General features: G+C 37.3%; 2 protein-coding genes across 5 annotated transcripts in view; one reads left to right on the forward strand and one right to left on the reverse strand.

Moving 5' to 3' along the window:
* LOC128874819 (protein qui-1) overlaps nt 1-8,064 on the forward strand; it is a 42,711-nt gene extending 34,647 nt beyond the window's left edge. For 2 of the 3 annotated variants that reach the window (XM_054119910.1, XM_054119911.1), the window contains exons 17-20: nt 806-1,001; nt 2,577-3,105; nt 4,833-5,096; nt 5,586-8,064. In XM_054119910.1, the coding sequence (XP_053975885.1) occupies nt 806-1,001; nt 2,577-3,105; nt 4,833-5,096; nt 5,586-5,599 (1,003 nt within the window). In that variant the 3' untranslated portion in view covers nt 5,600-8,064. The remainder of the gene's footprint in view (nt 1-805; nt 1,002-2,576; nt 3,106-4,832; nt 5,097-5,585) is intronic. The other variant, XR_008456699.1, reaches the window with a different exon arrangement.
* Nucleotides 8,065-8,208: 144 nt separating this feature from the next.
* Nucleotides 8,209-12,963, reverse strand: part of LOC128874820 (bifunctional 3'-phosphoadenosine 5'-phosphosulfate synthase-like) — a 16,787-nt gene continuing 12,032 nt past the window's right edge. For both annotated transcript variants that reach the window (XM_054119913.1, XM_054119912.1), the window contains exons 7-10: nt 11,632-11,838; nt 10,439-10,544; nt 9,803-9,979; nt 8,209-8,532 (exon numbers count right to left, since the gene is read on the reverse strand). In XM_054119913.1, the coding sequence (XP_053975888.1) occupies nt 8,444-8,532; nt 9,803-9,979; nt 10,439-10,544; nt 11,632-11,838 (579 nt within the window). In that variant the 3' untranslated portion in view covers nt 8,209-8,443. The remainder of the gene's footprint in view (nt 8,533-9,802; nt 9,980-10,438; nt 10,545-11,631; nt 11,839-12,963) is intronic.

Raw genomic sequence — 12,963 nt, forward strand, 5'->3', positions numbered from 1 at the left:
CTTCGTTGAGGAGATATTAACGGAAAACACTGACCAATCAGAGCGCGAGCCTAGCGTGTAGGCTACGCCTACCATGGGCGGCCCACAGGCATCCTCCCGCTCTGATTGGTCAGTGTTTTCCGTTAATATCTCCTCAACGAAGCCTCGGACAACATTTTCGCTAAGGAAAAAGTTGTTTCAAATCACCTCTCGAACGACCCCTTTCAAGGTGTTACAACATTTTTGGGACACCCTGTATATTTATGAAGTTTATTCATATGCATATTTATAATGAAACATTTATTTGGAAACATCAACCTATCATTTAGTTTAGAAAAATTTCTTTAACAGCCATACAAGGTACGGATAATTATGCGACTGACTGTATATTTATCAAATATTTACTAAATAGTGTGTTAAATAGTATGTTAGTATTTTAGATGAACAATTTTAAAAAATATATATATATATATATGAAATTGTCGAAAAAATTTATTTTTTAGTTCTTCTTGGAGGAAAAATATATAAACAGTTGCCTAATTAAAAAAAATTCGTAGATCTCTTAACAATAAACATTTTGTATTGAAACTTTTTTACATTGTAGATCTCACGAGATGCTACAAAAGATATTTAGAAAGTTTTTTTCTAAAGTAAAACTCAATTTCTTAAAAATGAGAATGACAGTTAAAGGGAAATTTCCAAACACATATATTTTTTTAAATCCTTTGCAATTCCAAAGCGAACTCAATAATTTCTTTTGGTTACTCTCATTAAGAATGTTGCATTATGTAATTGATTTCACCTTATAACGAAAAGAAATTTTCAGGTTTGCAGTATGTGGAACAGGTGACAATCAAGTACGAATAGTAAGCTTAGGAGCTGGCCCAGAGGAGAAGTATCAGGTGACGCATTCCCAAGACATTACCTGTCTCGTGGTTACTCCGGACTCTCGATCTTTGATTACGGGTTCCATAGATATGAGTTTGAAAGTCTGGCAACTCGCCAGTGGCAAATTATCGCAGGTTCGTTTTTCAATCATCTAACTATAATTATTCGCATGACTGTAAACATTAAATTACACGTTCAAATACGGGTCACAGAAAATTATTAAGAACAACCGACTGAGGGTTAAATATTGACGTTTCAATATTTCTTTAATTACAAATAAACTTCTTCGTTTGACCATCGATCTAGGTACCGCAGTAATTCTCACTTTCAAGTGACAATTTTTATCCCATATACATGTAACAAAATTCACCAGTAATGAAAATTAAAATTCTTTTTGCAAAAAATGGTGTCTTTTGTCCATTGATAAATTAAAGGGCCGGAGTATTTTGACTGTATTTTAACTGCCCATTGATAAATTAAAAGGCAGCTATATATATATTATCCGATATTCCTGGGGGAGAATCCGAGGTTACATGGAACTACATAGGTACATGGATTCAGGAGACCCGGAGCCAGTGATGGACGTTCGTGGGATTTTTCCTTCGAGGAATTCCTTTCTGCGCATGCGTAAGCTGACGTCACAGCTACATGTCGTCTGCTACCATACATGTATCCGAACCGCCAGAGGTGCATTTAAGGGGCTTGTGCAATTTTCCCGAGTTTTTAACGGACAAATTAAGTACAAGAGTGTTAGTGTTCGTAAGTGTAATATTAGGGGAAATTAAAAAAAAAATGGATAATGAACCGCAGCCGTCCACGTCAAGAATCATCGAGGAAAAGAAGAGGACATTATATTTTGTTCCTTACTGGGATCCAATAGTACCCTAAATTCTAAGTAAGTGTATACAGCAGTGAGGACTGCAACGCTCGCTCCAATGCGCGTGATCAGGAAAAATCCCACGAATGTCCATCACTGCCCGGAGGTCCCCGCACCGGACAGCGCAAGAGGGTACCGCCCACAATACGGGCGGGGTCGTTGAAGGCGTGGTTCGGCACGCCCCGATCCTCCCCACTCTATCCTCAACGCGCCCCTGAAGAATCCAGTGGTTCTAAGGAGACCTCGTGTGGTCGGCCCGTCTCGAAAGAAACCATTTCCCCTTCCGAGGGTCGGGGTCACCTCACGCATCGGCCCTCCCCCCTACATTCACCGCACCCCTCCAGGGCAAAAATCGCAGGAAGGGGCGGAGTCCTCGTGTCCGGCCCGGCTCAGGAGACCCGGAGATTTCTGCACTGGACAGCGTAAGAGGGCACCGCCCACAATACGGGCGGGGTCATTGAAGGCGTGGTTCGGCACGCCCCGATCCTCCCCACTCTATCCTTAACGCGCCCCTGAAGGATCCAGTGGTTCTAAGGAGACCTCGTGTGGTCGGCCCGTCTCGAAAGAAACCAGTTCCCCTCCGGGAGTCGGGGTTAGCCCACACTCCGACTCCTCACATTCACCGCGCCCCTCCGAGGCAAAAGTCGCCGCAAGGGGCGGAATCCTCCTGTCGTTGAAGGCGTGGTCCGGCACGCCCCTCCCCTCTCCACCCCACCCCACGCACGTCCCTCAAGGAAAATTCCTCTGGGACCGAGTGGAGTTACCCTTTAAGAATATGAAAACATAGAACATAATTTAAAAGAAATGAAATGAATAATATAAATGTTTCTAGGTTCTTGTGGGTCACACGGACCACGTAACCTGCGTCGCAGTTTCCGTCCTCGACAAGTCCATCGTAGTATCCGGCTCCAGGGACGCTAACCTCATTGTTTGGGATATTAACACCGGATCAGATCTTCACACTCTGAAAGGCCATTTGGGTTTCATTACGTGCGTAAAATTGTCAGGCGACGGGAGCCTCGCTGCGTCGGGTAGCGAGGATAAGAGTCTCATTATTTGGGACACGAAAAAAGGCTGTTCTCTGAGCAGCATTATGTTACACGTGCCGGTTGTGGGCTTCGAGGTGTCCACAGACCTTTCTAGATTAGCGCTGCATCTTCTCGAGCACAAGTGCATGCCTATTCTCTGTTTACATAATACCCCGGCGCAGTACGTCAAGTTGCCGGATTACGTTGCCCCTTGGTGCGATGTTAGAGACATGAGACCTGCTGGCCCAAAGAGACCGAATAAGAGACTGCTGAAGAAGGAGGTATCGCTGGATAGCGACACGTGGCACAGGAAATACGGCCATCTTACATCAGGTTGGCTTTTGCGCGAAATTCTTTTGTGTTATGTATTGGGTTGATGCGAAAGTAATCTCGTATTTTGTCCAGCAGCTAATCCAGCTGATTATGGTGTAATATTTTAAACGGTTAATTGTTCTGACATATTCAAAAGCAACTTTGTTTTATTTTCTATTTATACGATTAGCTTCTTATGGCTGAATTCGATATACAGTAAGGTCTCCATAAATGCACAAATTTTCTCTACCATAAATGCACAGAAACCAGCTCCACCACTGCGGAGGTATACCTCTTGAGAGGCTTCAGAGTTCGATCGCCAAGCAGTGTAAACATGATTTGGAACCGGATTAATCTGTGAGACAATTTAATGCAACGGTGAAACTTTTTTATTATTAACTTTTTTGTTGCAAAACTTTTACCATCATGTTCCTGACATTTTTCTGATTAAAATGAGCCCAAACAGGACGTAATTCGCAACATATTTACTTTTAACAACTTATTATGTATCATATATCTGTGCATATATCGTAGAGTACTAATTAAAAAAAGATGGATGGTAAATATCATTCGAATTATATCGTGTTTGGGCTCATTTTAATCAGAAAAATGTCAGGAATATGATGGTGAAAGTTTTACAACCAAAAAATTAATAATAAGAAGGTTTCACCGTTGCATTAAATTGTCTCAACGATGTACTCTGGTATTTTCGCTCCGTTCTCTTCTTTATTCTCTGTCCTTCTCTACATTCGAAGCTCGTCGGCAAACATCAGAGAATATACGAACTCTACTATAAACGCACAAGATCTGTCCCGAGCTTATGCATTTATGGAGACTTTACTGTACAGGGTATCCTAAAATTGTTGGCGGTCCTTGAAAGGGATCGTTTGGAGGGTGATTTGAAACAATATTTTCGGTAAGGAAAACGTTGTTTCAAATCACCCCCTGACCCACCCCTTTCAAGGAACTCCAACATTTTTGCGACACCCTGTATATCGGTGACATAGAGGGTTTGTCAAAATTGTGTTGAAACATTTTTTACTAAAACACCATATTTTCGAGTTATTATGGTGTACAAGATAAAATAGGACACCTTGTATGTATTGTACCAGGTATTCCAAAAATATTGGAGTTCCTTGAAAGGAGTGGGGAAAAATGGGGTTATGTAGAGATTTTTTAAACACCCTCTTCCCACTGGGACTCTTATACAGGGTGTCCCAAAACTCTTGGAGGTCATTGAACGAGGTCGTTCGGGGGGTGATTTGAAACAACTTTTTCCTTAGCGGAAATGTCGTCCGAGGCTTCGTTAAGGAGATATTAACAGGAAACCCCGACCAATCGGAGCGCGAGGATGCTAGTGGAGGGCGGCCACCTAGTGCCTAGCCTACGCCTACCGTGGGCGGTCCACCGGCATCCTCGCGCTCTGATTGGTCAGGGTTTTCTGTTAATATCTCCTCAACGAAGCCTCGGACAACATTTTCGCTAAGGAAAAAGTTGTTTCAAATCACCATCCGAACCACCCCCTTCAAGGACCTCCAACATTTTTGCGACACCCTATATAGTGTTACAAGTATTATGTCAATATAATACTGAATCATTGTGATGAATATTTAATCCTATAAAAGAAAATATGTATGCGCTGTAATTATACTTCACCACGTTCCAATTCAAATATTCGCAAAATATTGAACCACTAAGAAGAGGAATTGTGTTTTTTATTGATTTTTAATTGATAATATTTTTCTCAGGGATATCAGCGTCTTCGGTGGAAAATTTACAACGACGATTTAGTGTAAGCGCTTCCATGGATGATTTCAGTAAAGTTGGATTAACAAATAGCCCGTCTGGACTTGGTCCAGAGCAGGCAGCTCTTGCTCAGTCACAACATTTTGACCAACTTGAAGCTCTCTGGAACAAACAGTCCCCGCCTTCTAGACCACGACTTCATGGTAGAACATTGTCCAAACAAAGTTCGTTGCAGGCTACACTAATATCTGATTCTGAAGAAGAAGGTAAGTTATTATGTATATTAAATTTCTATTTCCTTTATATTATATAATAAAAATACTAGCTTTTCTTAAGACAATACTCTCGTATCTTAAAATTTAATCAAGCAATGTATGCTTCGAATGAACTTTGATTTTCAGTCTTCTAATAAATATATATAATAACAATTTCACACCGAAGAAACAGTACCTTAGTCGTTCATTGCCTAAACCAATTTGGTATTAAATTAAAGTTACTTCGATGTTACTGAAAGATTGTTAAAATGAATTCAAGGATGTTCATTACACGCATGTAGGAATATTTTAAACTTGCATATTATTAACGCTTTACGAACACATTTAATGAGCTTCAGTTTGAACCACCATAACAAATAGAATAAATAGACGTACAAACATTCGCGATACATTTTATTTTCGGTACAATAGAAATAAGATTATTAATAAATTAAAGATCGTAAATCTATTTCGGTGTAATCAATGACGTTTCTTTTTCAGATGTACCAGTTTAAAATAATGTTTCATTAGGAGACGAATGGAGTAAACTCTACAAAATTCTAATCGTCGCACCTTCTCTTCTCATCGATTGTCTTTCAAGGAAATGAAACAAATAAAAAAACCTAAAAAAAGAAATGAAGAGTACATCCCTACAAGAAGCTCCAAGTTTACGAATTTTTCGTGTCCGATGCAATAAACTATAGACGTATCTATAGACGTACGAATAGACGTACACATATATGTATATATGTATTGGGTTGTCCGGAAAGTCCATGTCAATTTTTGGTAGGTGGTACAGGTTGAATATATCGAAGTGGTTGAAAACAAATAACATACATCCCTTAAAAGGTGAAAAGGTTTTGGAACAAAATGGCACCTATGTCATTCAATAAATATATAGTAAAATTCAAACGTGTTTTTGAATGTTTCTTATAAATTGGCACGAACTTTCTGGACAACCTAATATATGTATTGATATATATTGGTATGTACATATCAATATATATATATCAATACATATTGTAGAACGAGGCTCAGGTATGGGACAGGGTGGTGAAAGCTGAAGCAGTAATGGGTCAAATATGGAGTTTAGGAAAGAGGAAATTTTGAAAGAACTGGGAGAGAAGAACATGCCTATTCGACGTCTTGGCATATGGGCGGTGTTGAGCTATGGGGGTGGAGGTGTGGGAATGGAATACAGTAAAGACTGGATAAGTGCAAGACAGAATTGACTGGATAAATGCAAGATGGGTATCCCCAACACTGGGGGTGCCAGCGAGGAGAGTAATATGATCCTTGTTGTTTATTGTTTAAGGTGAATGGAGACTGAGTCCCCTATTTCATTACTATGTGTTTACTACTATTTTCCAATTTCTCTTTTTCTTTTAATGTCTTTCTTTATTTTTTCATTGCTTATCTTATGCCATATAGGTTCTTCGATACTTATATTTGTTAGAGGGTATTGAGCAAAGCTACCAGGGGCTAGAGTGTACTGTGCTCAGTTACAAGAAGGTAGATGGTACTAGGCTCAGCTACCAGGGACTAGAGGGTACTAGGCTCAACTGTGGGGGGCTAGAGGGTACTAGACTCAATTGTGGGGAGCTAGAGGGTATTGAGCAAAGCTACCAGGGGCTAGAGTGTCCTGTGCTCAGTTATAAGGGGCTATATAGGGTACTAGGCTCAACTGTGGGGGACTAGAGAGTACTAGACTCAAATGTGGGGGGCTAGAGGGTATTGGGCTAAGCTACAACTACGGGTCTATAGGGTACTAGGCTCAACTGTGGGGGACTAGAGAGTACTAGAGGCAACTGTGGGGGGCTAGATGGTACTAGGCGCAACTACGAGCGACTAGAGGGTACTAGGCTCAACTGTAGGGGACTAGGGGGTACTAGGCTCAACTGTGGGGTGCTAGAGGGTATTGGGCTAAGCTACATAGAGCTAGAGCGTACTGGGCTCAGTTACGAGGAACTAGGGGGTACTAGACTCAACTGTGGGGGACTAGAGGGTACTAGGCTCAACTGTGGTGGGCTAGAGGGTACTGAGCTCAACTGTGGGGGGCTAGAGAGTATTGAACTAAGCTAAAAGAGGCTAGAGTGTCCTGTGCTCAGTTACAAAGGTCTAGTGGGTTCTAGGCTCAGCTACGAGGGACTAGAGAGTACTAAGCTCAACTATGGGGGGCTAGAGGGTATTGGGCTAACCTACAAGGGCCTAAAGTGTACTGAGTTCAGCTATGGGTGGTCTAGAGAGTACTGAGCTCAGCAATGACTTCATATATACGTGGCTGACCATGTTTTTGTTTGTAAAAACGAGGTTCTACTTTATATTTATTGACCTAGGATCCTAGGGTTAGGATGGAGGGTCCGGGGGTACGTGATGAGGAATTGAAGATGGAGAAGCTGAAAAATGCTCTAGGAGAAGAGCTTGGAACTTCCAGGAGAAATTGAAGGAAGTTAACGGAAGTGCTAACAGGATACGAGCAGGGGAGAAGGAAGTAAATGGTGTTGAAAGAAAGAAAGGGAGGATTTCTTCAAGGGGAAAGGAACACGACCCGAGGTAGGGAAAGAGAAGCAAGAAAGAAGGATAGTGTACGAGAACAAGGAGAATAATAATAAAAACTAACAACTGGGAGAATAGTAGGGAAAAAAGATATGGAGATCAAAGAGTAACGGATGATAGAAATGGTAATGACCCCAGTGGGGGTGGCTGAGTACCTGAAGAAAAGTTGGGAGGATGTGGAATAGCCTGGCGGGGCTTAGAATGAGTTCAGAAGTGAGGGGAGCATACAGAAGGAAGAGGAGACTCTCAATTACTGGAGGAGTGAAGAGGAAAGGTTGCGCAGGATGTATTATGCAAAACGTAGCACGGAAAGCGGAGGTCCTAGACACTGGTTGGGGTATTCTCTCTGCCTTTCTCGCGACAGAAATCGTAGAATTAACTAAAATAGGGCTAGGACGGGGCAGTAAATAAGTAGAAAGGAGGTGGAGTATTAGAGATTAGATAGTTTTTAAGGTAGTATGTAAGGTAAATAAGCTGGATGTAATTGGGAAGAGTATGGGAAGGGAGTCCTTGTAACCCCGTTGGAGAAGGGGGGGGGGGGGGGTAAATAAACACGCATACATCAATATTAGAGACAAAATAAATTACAGTTATTTATTTGCATTTTTCACCCCCACCTTGTCAAGGATCATTTTTAACGAAGATTATAAATAAATTACTTTTAAGTATGTACTTATTTTTAATGTACTTTTTATCTCTTATAGAAATGTCTTCTTTGTAGAAATTACGATTAAATTAAAGTTAGAGAAAAATACTTCGTGTGTGTGAATTTTATCCTTCGCAAGCGCGTTGCGTATGTTTATTTACTTCTGTTTGTAGTAGTCTGCGACAATTTTCCAAGCCATGGGTGCCATAAAACCTTCTGGTGGATTTTCACCAGACTTTGCCAATGCTGAAATAATTACATATATATATTGTTAGCATTTAGTACATAACTTATTAATATTCTAATTTGAAATGAGCGTTATTAAATTATTATTTTCTTCAGGTAAACACTAATTAATGTTTCACTAACCGTACAATAATTCTGTATACGTATCATTCACTTTGTGTAATATTATATAGTACACTGCGTTTCGAAATTATACGAATACTTGGATTTTTGAAGTTACAGTGGCTTAAAATAGTTTTTCATGAATACCAATTATATTACGGTATTCAAGGTGGCAAGAAACCAGTGGACACCTGTTATATTATATTATACAGGGCGTCCCAAAACTCGTGTAGGAGCCGGAAATGGGGGATAGCTGAGACGATTCTGTAGAACAATTTCCATTGCAAAAATGTCGGAGGATTTTCCAAAATTTCGAAAATCATGGATTTTACAGGTGTTTAAATATAAATAATTAAAATATAAATATAAATAATAAATAATTTTTTCTTTACGTGTGTTTATAATGTTCGTGCATGAAACTTGATATTTCTGACTTATTTGAGCAGAAAACTTTGAATCTGACATCAGAATTGCAAAATTCAAAATGGCGGATCCGATATGGCCGACATGTATATTGAAAAGCTATTACATTTTCATGAAACTTGGTATTTATGACTTATTTGAGCAGCAATCTTTGAATCTGACATCAGAATTGCAAAATTCAAAATGGCGGATCCAATATGGATGACATGTATATTGAAAACCTATTACATTTTCATGAAACTTGGTATTTATGACTTATTTGAGCAGCAATCTTTGAATCTGACATCAGAATTGCAAAATTCAAAATGGCGGATCCAATATGGATGACATGTATATTGGAAAGTTATTATTCGTATAACGGTATTACATTTTCATGAAACTTTCATTTTCATGAAACTTGGTATCTATGACTTATTTGAGCAGCAATCTTTGAATCTGACATCAGAATTGCAAAATTCAAAATGGCGGATCCGATATGGCCGACATGTATATTGAAAAGCTACGAAACAACGATACGTTTTGGAGTTTGAAAATATTTTTATCACAGTAGCAGAATAGAACGAGTATACACTCGTACAAAAAAAAATAGGGAACACTTTATAAACTCTAAAAATTAGGCTATATTCGAATATCTGTAAGTCGGTGAAGAATCATCGTAAAAATAAAATTAAAAAAGCGTTTTAAAGCTCGAAGTTTCAACTTTAACGTGCTACATATTACAGACGCATAACAAAAAGTTACTGACCTCGCATTTTAGTTCCCGATATGAAACTGAAGTCCTGAGATCGTTCCGGCTCAAAAAACGCCATCTTTCTTTTTTTGTTGTCATAAGCTGCTACTTTGAATGGAATTATTTCAAGACTTTTTAGACCTGGTGCCATCGACAATACTCTTGCCCCGTGTGTTGCGTCGTACAGATTACCTAATGTTGCAAACAAAAATATAGTATTCATAAACTATTTTTTTTTTGAGACCTTATCATAAGAGAACAAGTGACTAGTCTATTTACACTAAATTCTAATTCAACTTGAAACAAATTTTTTTTTTTTAAATTACCCCTCCCCGAAATTTTAACGTGTTAACGAGATATTTTTCATTATCTGATGTCGTCATTATTTGACGAATGATTATTTGTTAAAATAACATAAAAACAAATGTAGATTTTGGATATTATTTAAGATAAGTTCAACACTACAAGTTTGTTAAATTTACACCAAAAAATGGTTAAAGTTACCAACTTTTTGTGGTAATTCCTTGATGTGTTAAATAACCCCATAATATTGAAACGATATATGAATCGATTTGGGACATGTGATTTGTGTTGAGTTCAATATAAAAATTTTTAATAGTGTATGTATTATAGTTATCATTTTGACAATACCGTCTGGCGTTTTGGACTTGTCAGGATGCGGTAGACCGGCAGGATCGCGACCAACGATATAAAAGTTTGCTCCTGCCATCATTCTTGCCTTCGCATGCCATTGCACCTACGAAATAAATTATTCATTGTTATAATGTAACATTACAATTCTTTTTATTCGTAATATAAAGCAGTTCACGGATGTGCAATAATTGTAATACATAATTTCAGTACAACTAATCCTTGATTTATAATCGTTACTGTTTTATTTTTTATTTACTATTTTACTTTTGCACAGTACTGTCTTAACACAATTCTTTTATTCGTATTATAAAGCAGTTCACGGATGTGCAATAATTGTAATACATAATTTCAGTACACCTAATCCTTGATTTATAATCGTTACTGTTTTATACGATTTTACTTTTGCACGGTACTGTCTTAACACAATTTCGCTTTTGAACGATTTTCAAAATTAAGAAGTGCACGCTGTGTATATACTTATACAGTCAATTTTTAATACTGTTTGTTTGTTAACACTGACATCAAATCTAAGAAAGGGAATTATCCTTTTTGGTTATAAAAATTTTTATACATATTAATTACGTCAATAATTTGTGTTTTTCGTAAACAAAAATTTAAAAAATTTGTATTTAATAGCTGATGATAAATACTTGTAGTTTTTGTAGCATTTTTATGATTTTATTAAAATTTAATGGGTTTTACCATGTCGACAGAAAATTAGAAATTAGAAAATTAGAAAATTAGAAAATTAGAAAATTAGAAAATTAGAAAATTAGAAAATTAGAAAATTAGAAAATTAGAAAATTAGAAAATTAGAAAACAAAATGACAATTGAAAAAAATTCATATATATAGAAATCAATATTAAAATTGTAAAATGCAGCTTTGAAAAACTATGTAAAAATGTTTCAATATGTATAACAATTTTAAATGAAAAAAATATAAATAAAAAGTTTCAGTATTGCTTGATGTTATGGGAAAGTCTTGTTTCCATATTCCTTACAATTGCCACAAAAGAATTGTGGAAAGTCGGTTATTTTTCAATCGTTTACATGAGAACACTCCGTTAAATTAGTTAAAAAAAAAAAATAATAATTACATGGATATTAGTATGGTGACTCAATCATATAATGATATTAATTGCTACAGTTACAGTAATTGATTATTCTAGTTATAAATTAGTGATGGTACCTCCGTGGGTCCTGCATACAACATTGGACTTGGAAAAATGGCGAGAATGGTATCTTGGTGCAATATACCTTCCTCGAGAACACTTTGGTGCTGCTTTATCCTTACTGGTAACGGCACATCATCCTCTTTCGTCCATCCTCCCAAAGGATGCAGTAATAGAACTGGTTTTTTAAAGCCACGTTTCTCCAGAAGATATTTCCTCGTGTCCTAATATTAATTCGCGATAAATTAAAATTTAATGGGTTTTACCATATCGACAGGAAATCAGAAATTAGAAAATTAGAAAAGTAGAAAATTAGAAAACAAATATGCAATAATGCAAAAGAAATAATGATAGTTTCAATAAATAATTTCTTTTGGTGAAAATTTAACATATCAATTCCCGCTTAATAATAATAATCAGAATTATTGGTTTAACGTTATTCATATTCGTTGAACATTTCGATTGTGTACAGGGTGTCTCAGAATTAGTGTAAGAACTAAAAAAAAACAAATACAATAACTTCCCTATAAATCGGGAAGTTAAAAATATATATACATGTCGAATTGAGTAACCTCCTCCTTTTCAAAGTCGGTTAAAAATAGAAGGTAGCTGAGACGATTCTGAACAACAATTTCCGTTGCAGAAATGTCGGATGATGCTTCGTTTTTGAATTATTAACGAAAAACCATCGACCAATCACAGCGCTCGAGTAGCGCGCGCCCAACCGGCTACGCCGGCATCTTTACTCTCGCAGCTGAGCGCGCACTACTCGAGCGCTGTGATTGGTCGATGATTTTTCGTTAATAATTCAAAAACGAAGCACCACCCAACATTTTTGCGAAGGCAATTGTTGTTCAGAATCGTCTCAGCTACCCCCTTATTTTCGGTTCTTACACTAATTCTGGGACACCTTTTTGTATAAGGTGTTTTGTTTAAAGCGGAACAGTTCAGTACTTTATTCGAAGACGAAGTTCAGTATAAAAATGTTTTTACAAAAGGTATTTGGTACGACGTCAACGATTCAAATTATACAATGTTAATAATTCTTTTTGTAAATGAAATGGTGATTTAAGGAACAAATTAATATTCCTAATATATAAATATTTAAGATGCAAGAGTTACGTGGGACACTCTATACATAAAGTACAAAATTAATATAAAGATGTTTAATTCTGTTATGTATAATGAAGAAAGAGATTTTTAGGTAAAAGTACTAAATTGAAGTAAAAATTAATGTCCCCTACAACATTAATAATTATTTCTATATACAGTGTGTTACAGTTTAATAATGTAGTTACTAAATAAGTTAAGTTAAGTTAAGTTAAGTTAAGTTAAGTTAAGTTAAGTTA

Source organism: Hylaeus volcanicus, chromosome 4 (assembly GCF_026283585.1).
Source record: "Hylaeus volcanicus isolate JK05 chromosome 4, UHH_iyHylVolc1.0_haploid, whole genome shotgun sequence".
Classification (NCBI taxonomy): Eukaryota; Metazoa; Arthropoda; class Insecta; order Hymenoptera; family Colletidae; genus Hylaeus; species Hylaeus volcanicus.